Source organism: Vipera ursinii, assembly GCF_947247035.1.
Source record: "Vipera ursinii genome assembly, chromosome: 1".
NCBI lineage: Eukaryota > Metazoa > Chordata > Lepidosauria > Squamata > Viperidae > Vipera > Vipera ursinii.
The window spans coordinates 155,791,409-155,804,710 of record NC_139512.1 but is presented as its reverse complement, the minus strand read 5'-3'; the positions used below and the strand labels follow the sequence as shown (position 1 = coordinate 155,804,710).

The following is a 13,302-nucleotide window of genomic DNA, read 5'->3' as shown; positions in this document are numbered from 1 at the left end:
GGCACCACATCAAATTATAGATCACATGGACATACAACACTCCAGTATCTGATTGTTTTAATATAAACAATGCTGCGCTTCAATGGTTAGATGATCCAGACATTGAAATTTGAACATGGATCTTTTGACATTTGTGCTTTATTGCATTCTACTAATCTAGTTGAAATGTTATTTTATATTGCTAGTCCGTGTATGATATGTCACATCTTAAATAAATAAAAGAAAAACTCAGCTGAAGCAGACATTTTATGCAAATGCTTGTTCTCGGTATCCAGCAGTTTGGTGGTATTCTTGGTGATAATAACTATTTAATTAAATAATGCAAGATACTAATAATCTTCAGCCTAAAGAAAAAGATTTTTGAAAATATAAGAGGTGTTTCCATGATTATTTTTTTCTGTTCGCTGGTGGTCCTTTACAAAGAATGTTTTCTTAAAAAAAATTCCAAGAATAGGCTAAATCACATAACTGGAACATTTTAGTAAAAACCTGAGATGTTTTATTGGTTTGTTTGTATTCTGCCTTTATTATCTTTACAACACAAGGCTGTGAAACCTGGAAAGGTGTGAGCGTAGGTCAGACGTTAATTCCTTCAAATAGCTACTCTACAGAACTCTCTCTGGCAGGAAAAATTAATGCACTACTAATGTCATTGTATCCCCTGATTCTGAATGCTATGTTTGGATCTTCCCAAATTTGCCTAACAGAATTTCTTCTTGGTAGCATGAGAAGTACAGGCAAAGGAAGAAAAATCCAATAGCCTCTTTTTTAAAAAACAAAAACAAAAGAAGGATCTGAACACGATTTTTAAAAAGTTCTTGTTAGTTGCAAACTCGTGTCTGACCCATCGCGACCCCATGGACAACGTTCCTCCAGGCCTTCCTGTCCTCTACCATCTTCTTGAGTCCATTTAGGCACACGCCTACTGCTTCAGTGACTCCATCCAGCCACCTCATTCTCTGTCATCCCCTTCTTCTCTTGCCCTCAAACTTTCCCAGTATTAGGCTCTTCTCCAGTGAGTCCTTCCTTCTCATTAAGTGGCCAAAGTAGTTGAGTTTCAACTTCAGGATCTGGCCTTCTAAAGAGCAGTCACGGTTGATCTCCTCTAGGACTGACTGATTTGATCACCTTGCAGTCCAAGGGACTCGCAGGAGTCTTCTCCAGCACCATAATCCAAAGGCTTCAATTCTTTGGCACTCAGCCTTTCTTATGGTCCAACTTTCACAGCCATACATTGCAACTGGGAAGACCATAGTCTTGACTATACACACTTTTGTTGGCACAGTGATGTCTCTAATTTTTAGTGTGCTGTGTAGATTTACCATGGCTTTCCTCCCCAGGAGCAAGCGTCTTTTAATTTCTTGGCTACAGTCCCCGTCTGCGGTGATCTTGGAGCCCAGGAAAATAAAATCTGTCACTACCTCCATTTCTTCCCCATATATTTGCCAGGAATTGAGAGGGCCGGATGCCATGACCTTGGTTTTCTTAATGTTAAGTTTCAACCCAAGTTTTGCACTCTCTTTCTTCACCCGCAACAAGAGGCTCTTTAGTTCCTCTTCACTTTCTGCCGTTACGAGTGGTATCATCTGCATATCTTAGGTTGTTGATATTTCTCCCGGCAATCTTAATTCCAACTTTTGATTCATCTAGCCCTGCCTTTCTCACGATGTGCTCTGCATATAAGTTAAATAGGCAGGGCGACAGTATACAGCCTTGCCGGACTCCTTTCCCAATTTTGAACCAATCAGTGGTTCTGTGTCCAGTTCCTACTGTTGCTTCTTGACCCGCATATAGGTTTCTCAAGAGACAAATAAGATGGTCTGGTACTCCCATCTCTTTAAGAACTTGCCAGAGTTTGTGGTGATCCACATAATCAAATGCTTTAGCATAGTCAATGAAGCAGAAGTAGATCTTTTTCTGGAACTCCCTAGCTTTCTCCGTGATCCAGCGTATGTTGGCAATTTGATCTCTAGTTCCTCTGCCTCTTCGAAATCCTGCCTGCACTTCTGGTAGTTCTCGATCCACATACTGCTGGAGTCTAGCTTGTAGGATTTTAAGCATAACTTTACTAGCATGTGAAATGGTGCGATAGTTTGAACATTCTTTGGCACTGCCTTTCTTTGGAATTGGAATGTAAACTGATCTTTTCCAATCCTGTGGCCACTGCTGAGTTTTCCAAATTTGCTGGCAAAATGAGTGTAGCACTTTTACTGCATCTTTTAAGATTTTGAATAGCTGGAATACTGTCACCTCTACTAACTTTGTTGTTGCTCAGCTTTCCTAAGGCCCACTTCACTTCACATTCTACGATGTCTGGCTCAAGGTCAGTGACCACCTCATCGTGGTTATCAAGCACATTCTTCTGTGTAATTTTGCCACCTCTTCTTAATCTCTTCTACCTCTGTTAGGTCCCTGCCAGTTTGGTCCTTTATCATGCCCATTTTTGCATTAAACGTTCCCTTCATCTCTCCAATTTTCTTGAAAAGATCTCTGGTCCTCCCTATTCTATTGTTTTCTTCTATTTCTTTGCACTGTTCATTTAAGAAGGCATTCTTATCTCTTCTAGCTATTCTCTGGAATTCTGCATTCAGTTGGGTGTATCTTTCTTTTTCTCCCTTGCCTTTCGCTTCCCTTCTTTCCTCAGCTATTTGCAAAGCTTCCTCAGACAGCCATTTTGCTTTCTTGCATTTCTTTTTCTTTGGGATGGTTTTAGTTGTTACCTCTTGTACAATGTTGCAAACCTCCGTCCATAGTTCTTCAGGCACTCTATCAGATCTAATTCCTTAAATCTATTTGTCACTTCTACTGTATATTTGTCAGCGATATGATTTAGTTCATACCTGAGAGGTCTGGTGCTTTTCCATACTTTCTTCAGTTTAAGCCTAAATTTTGCAACGAGAAGCTCGTGGTCTGAGCCACGGTCAGCTCCTGGTCTTGTTTTTACTGACTGTAGAGCTTCTCCATCTTTGGCTGTAGAGCACATAGTCAATCTGATTTCTGTGTTGACCGCCTGGTGATGTCCATGTGTAGAGCCGTCTCTTGGGTTGTTGGAAAAGAGTGTTTGCTATGACCATCGTATTCTCTTGACAAAATTCTGTCAGCCTGTGCCCTGCTTCATTTTGTACTCCAAGGCCAAACTTGCCTGTTATTCCGGTTATCTTTTGGCTTCCTACTTTAGCATTCCAATCCCCCATGAAGATAAGGAAATCATTTTTTGGTATTAGTTCTATAAGGTGCTGTAGGGCTTCATAGAACCGGTCAATTTCATCCTCTTCAGCACTGGCGGTTGGGGCATAGACTTGGACTACTGTGATACTGAATGTTTGCCTTGGATTCGAACTGAGATCATTCTGTCATTTTGGGGATTGTATCCCAGTATTCCTTTTCCTACTCTTTTATTGACTATGAAGGCTACTCCATTTCGTCTGAGGGATTCTTGCCCGCAGTAGTATACCTGATGGTCATCTGAATTAAATTCACCCATTCCTGTCCATTTTAGTTCACTAATACCTAAGATGTCGATGTTCAATCTTGTCATCTCTTGTTTGACCACGTCCAGCTTTCCTTGATTCAGGGATCTTACATTCCAGGTTCCTATGGAGAAAAAATCTTCACAGCATCGGACTTTCCTTTCACCACCAGATACATCCACAGCTGAGCATCCTTTCGGCTTTGGCCCAGTCGCTTCATTCTTTCTGGCGCTACTAGTACTAGCCCTCTGCTCTTCCCCAGTAGCATATTGGATGCCTTCCGACCTGAGGGGCTCATCTTCCAGCGTCATATCGTTTTGCTTTTTGGTACTGCCCATGGGGTTTTCATGGCAAAGATACTGGAGTGGGTTGCCTGGTATGACCTGTCTGTCTTGGGGGGCCCTGCACGGCATAGCTCATAGCTTCATCGAATTACACAAGCCCCTTAGCCACTACAAGGCAGTAATCCATGAAGGGGAAAAAGACTTTAGGATAGTTTATGGAGAGAAAGAGGCTTGATAAAAGAAAAATTCTAGAGGGACAAAAGGACTTTTTTTTTTAGCCATACTGAGAAAAGATAGGAAAGAACACCAGGGAAGCCTTCCTGGAGAAAATACAAAAAGGTAAAATACAGAATTCTGTCTTCAAAGCAAGGAGTAGATATCATTCAACTTTAGCACCTACTTAAAAGAGTGTTTCGGTTAGTTTGCCCATTTTTTGGTTATAAAGAGAGAAGATCAAGAAGTTCCCACACAATTCTGAACCAGTTCCAGGATTCTAAGTATGCAAATGTACCCTGGCATACATCCCCTCACTTTTCTGAACTCTCTTAATACAGAGATGGGCATTTTTTTTGGCCCGAGGATATGTTTAAGAAAAAAAATATTATACTCTGAGGGCCAAGCTACGATATCGTCAAAAGGCTGTATCTGAGACGTTTCTGTGTTTCTGAAGGGAAGAGGCATTTAAAACCAAAAGCCCATCAGAGGCTTTTTAATATCTTGATATAGCATAAAAAATTGGCTTGCTGGTCAAGGATTAGCTCCTGCAATGCCACAAAGTCATAGGCTACTCAAAAGCAAGGCCTTTGGCTCAGAGCTCAGTTCATCGCATTCACAAACCTTTTCCTCAGCCCGATAAAAGTTGGTCTTCCAGCACCCTCCTTCCTTTCCTTGGACAGCACCACTGTGGGCGGGCGGGCTTCATGGTTTGTTCTGTAGGCATCTAAATCTGGACCTTTCCAGAGCCGCTGAAGACGAAAGGAGCCTTCAATGACTCCTGTGTAACACCTCGCTAGGTCGGAACTCCTCTCTGAAGAGAGCAGCCCTTTTCAACAATTTAAGTACAACTTCCAGGAAAGATTAAATGAATACGTAAATGAGTTAAAAGGAACAAATCACCTTTTCCTCTTTTTCTGTTTAACAGCTCCTGCTGGCTCTCCATGATTTTCTTCAGTGCTTCTTTGGCCACATCTCCTTCAAGCACTTCCCACGTGACGTCTTTCTCTCGCAACTGTAATTTCCCGTCATTTGCTTCCTTGGCTTTATCCAGCGCACTTTTGGCATTGCTCTTGAACAGGATGGTACCCTGTACACAGAAATATAATTTGAATCACTGCAGGCACCATCCAGCCATTTTTCATCCTCGCAATGGGATATTTGTAAATGGGTTCATCTTGGGTGATGCAGGGAAAGAACTGGAGGGAAGAGAAATTTGTATCATCAATTTCCTGGGCAATGGGAGAGTTCTGAACTCCTATTGGGCTGCTTCCAACCATCAGCCAGGAAACAGCATCTTCCCAGAGACTCACAGCTTGAAGAAACAGTCACTGCGAATTAAGTCTTCTATAAGCTTCATCCTATTCTACAGAACTGAATATGTGTATAATTCATTTGGGGGATAGATAACTGTCTTAGGATATTTTCTGACAAAAGCTGAAACCAGAAGCTGAAGAAAGCAACACACGATCTGCACATTTCTCCCTTGTCCTTAAGACACTTGCCTCTCTTGGACTACAGAAAGAAATTAGGCGTCCAGGAATATATTGGCAGGGAACAAATTGTTGCAGGGAGTAACATATGGGGAATCTAGGATTTTCAAGGCCATCACTGTTTACTCTAACAAGGAGGAATGTCATCTGTGTTCTGCCGTATTACTAGGAATTACTTCCCTAGAAGAGTTGAAAAATGTATCAAGTTTTTCCATTAAGATTTTTGCCATTAATGCATACTCTACCAGTAAATTTAAGGGAGATGAACAAGAGGAGTAAAAGAATCAACAGTCCTTGCTTCAAATAACGCCTATTTAGTCCTGAAAAGCGTGCCATCTATCTGCTTAACATTTCATTATTTAGAAATATCAGAGTAACCCTTCTGACCTCTTTTGCACCCCTGACAAAGTCTATCCACTTGATTTCACCGTGATCTGAAAAAACAGCGTGGAGGTCTTCTCGACAAGTATGATCTTCCAAGTCACCAAAGAATTTCAGCAGGCATCCCTGTTTCTCTGCCAGATATTTCTTTTGAATACAAAAAGAGGAAAGAACGGGTAAGGTACTTATTTATATCCCAGATGATTTACTGGACTTCAGTCAAAGGAAAGCCCTCAGATCTTTCCAGAGCTTAATCAATAAAGAAGTATCCAATCAAGAAGTACACCCGAGGAACCATCTTGTCCTAATTACATTGACCTGGCCCACCCAGTCAGGCAGGGAGTGTTATGTTGCAGACCCCTTTTGTTACAAGAATTTTGATTGAGGGGAATCTAGGAAAACGGCCTTCTCTGCTGTTTTCTCCACCCTATGGAATACCTTGCTCTCAGAGGTCAAGTTGGCTCCAACTATTTCAGCCTTCGGGAAGGACTTGAAAACCTGGCTTTGCCAAATGGCACAGGGGTCGAAGAGTGGCCCGCAGCCCTGGGGTTGGCTGGTGCCTTGCGAGGGCTCTCACCATTTTTTTAACTCTTTTTAATTTTACTTTTTCACCACTTTTAATTCTTGTTTTAACTGTATTTCTTTTACATGGTCCTATCGTATCTGTAAACTGCCCATTCGGATCGCGAGATGGGTGGTATCTGAATTTGATGCATCAATAAAATCCAAAGAGAGTTCCAGGCTTCCAGGGTTGCGTTTACAGATCTTTTATAGTCTTGTTCCCGAGACATACCCTCTTCAGGGGCTCCCTCCCACGTGAGCTGAATCCTAGGGACCACACTCTCTCATACTGTCTGCCTCCTGGGAAAGTGGCCTGGAGATGTGTGGAAGTAGATTCTCACAGAGTAGGTTCGTTTCTCTCACCCCCCCCCCAAATCCCATGGAAGGTAGCAGGAACAACCCTAGTCTGTTCTAAAGTGCTTTTCTGCATATTTCCATTGCCCATACGTTTGTGATTCAACATGGCTATTTCCTCTAGGTGGTACACTTCATCCTTCCTTTACAATGAAAACAAAATACTGTATGCAGAAGATCCACTGAAGTAATTCTGTGTTCATCGTATGATGATTTAATAGCTTATATCAGGGGTTGGCAACCTTAAATACTCAAAAGAGCCACTTGGACTCCTTTCCCAGAGGGAAAAAAAAAACACTGGGAGCTGCAAAACCCGTACCCACCCACCCACCCACACACACACAAAGGGGGAAAGCTTGACTAAAGAGTTTAATTAAAAAGAAATAAGAGGCTGCTGTGCATGAGTTCTCTCGCTCTCCCTCGCTCTCCTTCTCTCTCTCTCCCCGCCCCGCTCTCTCCCTCGCTCCGATCTTCTGCGCAAGTGCCTCTCTCTATCTGTCTCTGCAAGGGAGCCACGTGCGGCTCCAGAGCCGTGGGTAGCCGACCCGTGGCTTATATGAAACATTCCTCTTCCTGAAGGTTTAGTTCTTAACCTTGGATCTCCAACTGTTAGGGTAGAATCCTGATGATCATCCAACCTAACGATATAAGTTCAAGACCCACAACATTTATTTATTTATTTTATTTAAATTCCATTTATATCCCGCCCTTCTCCGAAGACTCAGGGCGGCTTACAAGCTTAGCAGTAGCCTTCATTCTATGTATATGCCTGCTTATTAGGGCTTTCGCCCCCCCCAAGCGGCATTATTACAAAGTCAGCTTATTGCCCCCAACAATCTGGGTCATTTTACCTACCTCGGAAGGATGGAAGGCTGAGTCAACCTTGAGCCTGGTGGGATGCGAACCTGCACTAATTGCAGGCAGCTGGTGTTACTTAGGGAGGCATTAGCCCACTGCTCCACCAAGGCTCTTATATTTGAAGACCTAAGCTTAGGAAGCATTGCTCTAAAAGACTGGAAAAAAAATTGTTTTACACCATCTTCTTATATTCCAAGGTTTTGGCAGCGTGGGAGCAGAACTGATAGGTTTGGGGTTTTTTTTTAGCAGAAGATACGGCTATTATTCAAAGTCATACCAAGGTAGAAATGAAAATGAGCACATTTTGCACTTTAGTAGTTGCTGGGGAAGAGAGTTTTCTGCATTAAGTGTCTTTAAAATTTGAAGAAGTAAATGGCTTCCCAACCTGGCATTTTTCAGATAAATTAAAGGTAAAGGTAAAGGTTCCCCCGCACATGCGTGCTAGTCGTTTCCAACTCTAGGGGCCGGTGCTCATCTCCGTTTCAAAGCCGAAGAGCCAGCGCTTGTCCGAGGACGTCTCCGTGGTCATGTGGCCGGCATGACTAGACGCCAAAGGCGCACGGAGCGCTGTTACCTTCCCACCGTAGCGGTTCCTATTTTTCTACTTGCATTTTTACGTGCTTTCGAACTGCTAGGTTGGCAGAAGCTGGGACGAGTAACAGGCGCTCACTCTGTTACGCGGCACTCGGGATTCGACCCGCCAAACTGCCGACCTTCTGATCGACAAGCTCAGCGTCCTAACCCACTGAGCCACCGCGTCCCTTCTCAGATAAATTACAGTGTAGCAAAACATTCATTAGTGTTTTATGCATTAGTGTTTCATTAGCTATGCATCATGGAAAGTGTAGCTCAACACAGTCTCTGGGTGCTAATTTGGGGAAGACGGTCTTATTCATTTACCTATAAACATTCTATGAGCCCTCTGCAGGCAATTTGGTTTCCTTTGTCAGGACAGCCTTTCCCACAGAATGAGTGAGCTACAAAACACAGGGCTGCTTCTAAGGTCCTTCTTTCACATAAGTCATTAGATTCATCTTAAGCCCAGTAAAAAGCCCTATTTCTAAAAGAAAATAGTATCTATCAAGGTTCATGTCTATCAAGGAGGTTCACTTCCTCCAGGGCATATGTTTTAGGACTGTGCCTAGTATCAGTAAGGAGTAAAAAACACCACTATTAAAGGCTGTTGATTTGAAGTATCCAGCTTGAAGCTTTCTCATTTGCCTTACTTTCAGGAAATCGGATTCAGGTTCATCTAAGCAATTTCCTCTTTATTTTACCACCGTAGCCTAAAATGTAGCCACTGCAGCAGGGAATAATGTAGCCACCACCAGAATGGATTATACGGTCAGTGAAATCAAAGGAAATGTACCATTTCAGCTTCTTCAGCATGCTTCTGTTTCTCTTCCTTCTTCCTGTCATAAAAAGGAGGGAAAGTCATGACAACAAAACTTGGGCACAAAAGCCAAAAGTTAATTTCAAAGTTCACACAGCCACTTACTGCTTGGCCTTTGCTTTTGCTTCCAGCTTATTCCTTTTCTTCTCATCATTCTTTTTGGCAAAGTAATCCTCCCTGCACAGAATACAACTCAGTTAAGCACATGCATTTGGGGTTACTACTGAAATGTAAGGTAATATTCAAATCTTCAGGTCATGATCTGAAAATGTTACTCAGCATTAATAGCAATAGCACTTACGGTAAGACTTATATACCGCTTCACAGTGCTTTACAGCCCGCACCAAGCAGTTTTACAGAGCCAGCCTATTGCCTCCCAACAATCTGGGTCCTCCTTTTACTGACCCCAGAAGGATGGAAGGCTGAGTCAACTTTGAGCCGGTCAGGATCGAACTGCCAAACTGCTGGCAGCTGCCAGTCAGCAGAATTAGTCTGCAAAGCTAGTGGAGGTGACAGTATTCCAGCTGAGCTATTCAAAATGTTAAAAGATGATGCAGTAAAAGTGCTACACTCAATTCGCCAGCAAATTTGGAAAACTCAACAGTGGCCACAGGATTGGAAAAGATCAGTTTACATTCCAATTCCAAAGAAAGGCAGTGCCAAAGAATGTTCAAACTACCGCACCATTGCACTCATTTCTCATGCTAGTAAAGTTATGCTTAAAATTGTACAAGCTAGACTTCAGCAGTATATAGATCGAGAACTACCAGAAGTACAGGCAGGATTTCGAAGAGGCAGAGGAACTAGAGATCAAATTGCCAACATACGCTGGATCATGGAAAAAGCTAGAGAGTTCCAGAAAAACATCTACTTCTGCTTCATTGACTATGCTAAAGCCTTTGATTGTGTGGATCATAACAAACTGTGGCAAGTTCTTAAAAGAGATGGTCATAACAGACCATCTTATTTGTCTCTTGAGAAACCTATATGTGGGCCAAGAAGCAACAGTGAGAACTGGACACGGAACCACTGATTGCTTCAAAATTGGGAAAGGAGTCCGGCAAGGCTGTATACTGTCACCCTGCCTGTTTAACTTATATGCAGAGCACATCATGAGAAAGGCAGGGCTAGATGAATCAAAAGTTGGAATTAAGATTGCCGGAAGAAATATCAACAACCCAAGATATGCAGATGATACCACTCGTAACGGCAGAAAGTGAAGAAGAACTAAAGAACCTCTTGTTGCGGGTGAAGGAGAGTGCAAAAGTTGGGTTGAAACTTAACATTAAGAAAACCATGATCATGGCATCTGGTCCTCTCAATTCCTGGCAAATAGATGGGGAAGAAATGGAGGTAGTGACAGATTTTATTTTCCTGGGCTCCAAGATCACTGCAGATGGGGACTGTAGCCAAGAAATTAAAAGACGCTTGCTCCTGGGGAGGAAAGCCATGGCAAATCTAGACAGCACACTAAAAAGCAGAGACATCACCCTGTCAACAAAAGTGTGTATAGTCAAGACTATGGTCTTCCCAGTTGCAATGTATGGCAGTGAAAGTTGGACCATAAAAAAGGCTGAGCTGAGAATTGAGGCCTTTCAACTATGGTGCTGGAGAAGACTCCTGCGAGTCCCTTGGACTGCAAGGTGATCAAACTGGTCAGTCCTAGAGGAGATCAACCCTGACTGCTCTTTAGTAGGCCAGATCCTGAAGCTAAAACTCAAATACTCTGGCCACCTAATGAGAAGGAAGGACTCACTGGAGAAGAGCCTAATGCTGGGAAAGATTGAAGGCAATAGAAGAAGGGGACGACAGAGAATGAGGTGGCTAGATGGAGTCACTGAAGCAGTAGGCGTGAGCTTAAATGGACTCCAGAAGATGGTAGAGGACAGGAAGGCCTGGAGGAACATCATCCATGGGGTCGCAATGGGTCGGACACGACTTCACAACTAACAACAACAACAACTGCATTCCAGCCACTGCGCCACCAGAGCTCTAATACCCAATCTTAGCTCAACTGGCAACTAGTGCCAATTGCTACTGACAGTCTGGCCCTAACCTGCAAGTAAAATAAGAAAGTACTCAATGTATCCCTTGTTCAGTAAATGATTCTGAGCCAGAATAACTTGTTCATTCAAGACCCCCACATGCGATGAATCTGCTATGAAGATCAAATAACAAAAAAAATTAATATCTGAAAGAAAACCGGAGAGATTTTATGACCTCAACTAATTCAAAGCCTCTCCGTTTAGATCTTCTCCTTTTACTACAACTCGAGTTAGAGATGAGGAGGTCCCAAAGAAAGAAAAGTTGAGGGGGAAAAAATAAGATATCCCCATCCATGTCTATTACGTGTCTTCCACAGATTCTTCCAAGGGAAAAGGATCTTCAAAAGAAGAAAAGGTGGCCAACCCCATTGTATAAAATGATGGGCTCTCTCGTGTAATTGTCTCCCATTTGTACGTATACTTGGTGGAAAGAAAGGAGGTTCTTTAAGGTTTGCAGAAATGTAGGGCACCCATTACACCCCCTAAATCCCTTCCCCCAAATCAAGATCCTCCTCTTTATATTTTCTGGGACAAAATTCAGGTCAAAGCTTAAGCCTGTGGTGGAGAACCTATGGCACGTGTGCCACAGGTAGCATGCAGAGACCTCTCTGTGGGCACGTGCGCTGTCACCCCAGTCCTGGGCCTTCAGCTGGGTTTTATAAAACCTTTTCGCTTTAGGCCTCCACCACCGTGTGCAAAAAATAATAATAATCAATTAATCAATTTCAACTTCTCACGGGGGGGGGGGGAGATCTTGCAAAGTTGGAATTGACTGATGGAACTTTTTAGCCCCACCCAGTCTGCTGTTATTACTGCAGCCACACCCAGCCAATGGGCCACGCCCAGCCAAATGGCCACACCCAGCCAATGGGCCAAGCCCACCCGGCACCCGACGATACACAAGTGGGTTTTGGGTTGCAGTTTGGGCACTCGGCCTCTAAAAGGTTCGCCATCACTGCCTTAAGCTATCTATTTCCTTCTTTAAAACTTTGTCTAACCCCCACCCACCCCCAAATGTAAATTCTTGGGACTTGGGTCCCACAACGCTATTGATTTTTCTCTCCCACATGCTTTTCTATTTGTTTAAAAGGGGGAAGGGGGCTACGGTGGTTCTCTTTATAAGCGGAAAGAGCTGTGACACCATAGAATCAATATCGCCATGTCTTCTTCTGATGCAAGGGGGAAAAAACCCTCTAGCTTATTATGGGAAGGAAAGTACGCGAAACCCACACAGTAACATTGTAAAATAAAACTGTTGTTTTAAATAAATAGCATGAATTTAAAAACAACTCTTGGAAGACAAAAAGCTGGCTGCCCATCTGAAGCCTTGCATGAAGCTCATGTCAAAATTCAAATGCAAAACTGAAGTGACACTTACTTGAAGAGCACAATCAGCTCTGTGTCTTTGTATCTTTGGTTTGGTGTCCCAACAAACTCCTTGGCAGATTCAACACTATCAAATACCGCAAAGATGGATCCCTGGATTAAGAAAAAGTAGAATTGAATCTATCTTGGGATGCGATACAGCCTTAGGAAGTTTAGAGCTATTCTGTTCAAAGGGATTACCTTAAATGTCTTCTGAAGAGTTCTCCTCATCTGAATGTTTTCTACTTTGCCTTTACAATCCAGCCATTCTTTGATATCATCTAAAGTTGTATCTAGTGGAAAACCTTTCTGAAAAATGAAAGTTTAGATAATTCTCATATTTTAAGTTCAGTGTTTTACAGATCTTGGCAATGCAGAAATAAAGTGCTTTATTATTATTTGGGAGCAATTAAGTTCTTTTAATGGGGTTTGTTCCTCCATAATCAATTACCGAATTTGTGTGTAAATAATTAACGCAAGAGCAGAGACCATGCAACTTACAGCAAGGCTTCAGATTTAAATAAAACTCACGGCTTAGAAAAACAAAACTTCCTCAACAATGGTAGTAAATACTGTATACTGAAGATCAAGATAGGTCTGCTTGATAGGGAAAATGGAGGGGCTACAAGTTAGACCAAAAACTTATTGTACGTATCTTTCTAGAACAGGGGTCCCCAACTCCTGGTCCGTGGACCAACACCAGTCCACGGCATGCCAGAAACCGGTCTGTGCAAACAAGCGAAGCCCCATCCACGGGAGGCAGGCAGCATACAAAACCACGGCCCTCTCCGGTCTGTGGAAAAACCTTTCTCCAGTCCCTGGTGCCCAAAAGTTTGGGGGCTGCTGTACTAAAAGGTACACCTTTATTAAAGCTGGAAAACTTTT

The 13,302-nt window shown here is 42.8% G+C and overlaps 1 protein-coding gene across 1 annotated transcript in view; it reads right to left on the bottom strand.

The window, feature by feature from the left end:
* SSB (small RNA binding exonuclease protection factor La) overlaps window positions 1–13,302 on the bottom strand; it is a 28,538-nt gene that overhangs the window by 4,003 nt on the left and 11,233 nt on the right. The window contains exons 5-10 of the mRNA XM_083365680.1: window positions 12,619–12,726; window positions 12,431–12,531; window positions 9,113–9,184; window positions 8,984–9,026; window positions 5,848–5,988; window positions 4,871–5,057 (exon numbers count right to left, since the gene is read on the bottom strand). Coding sequence (XP_083221806.1) covers window positions 4,871–5,057; window positions 5,848–5,988; window positions 8,984–9,026; window positions 9,113–9,184; window positions 12,431–12,531; window positions 12,619–12,726 — 652 coding nt within the window. The remainder of the gene's footprint in view (window positions 1–4,870; window positions 5,058–5,847; window positions 5,989–8,983; window positions 9,027–9,112; window positions 9,185–12,430; window positions 12,532–12,618; window positions 12,727–13,302) is intronic.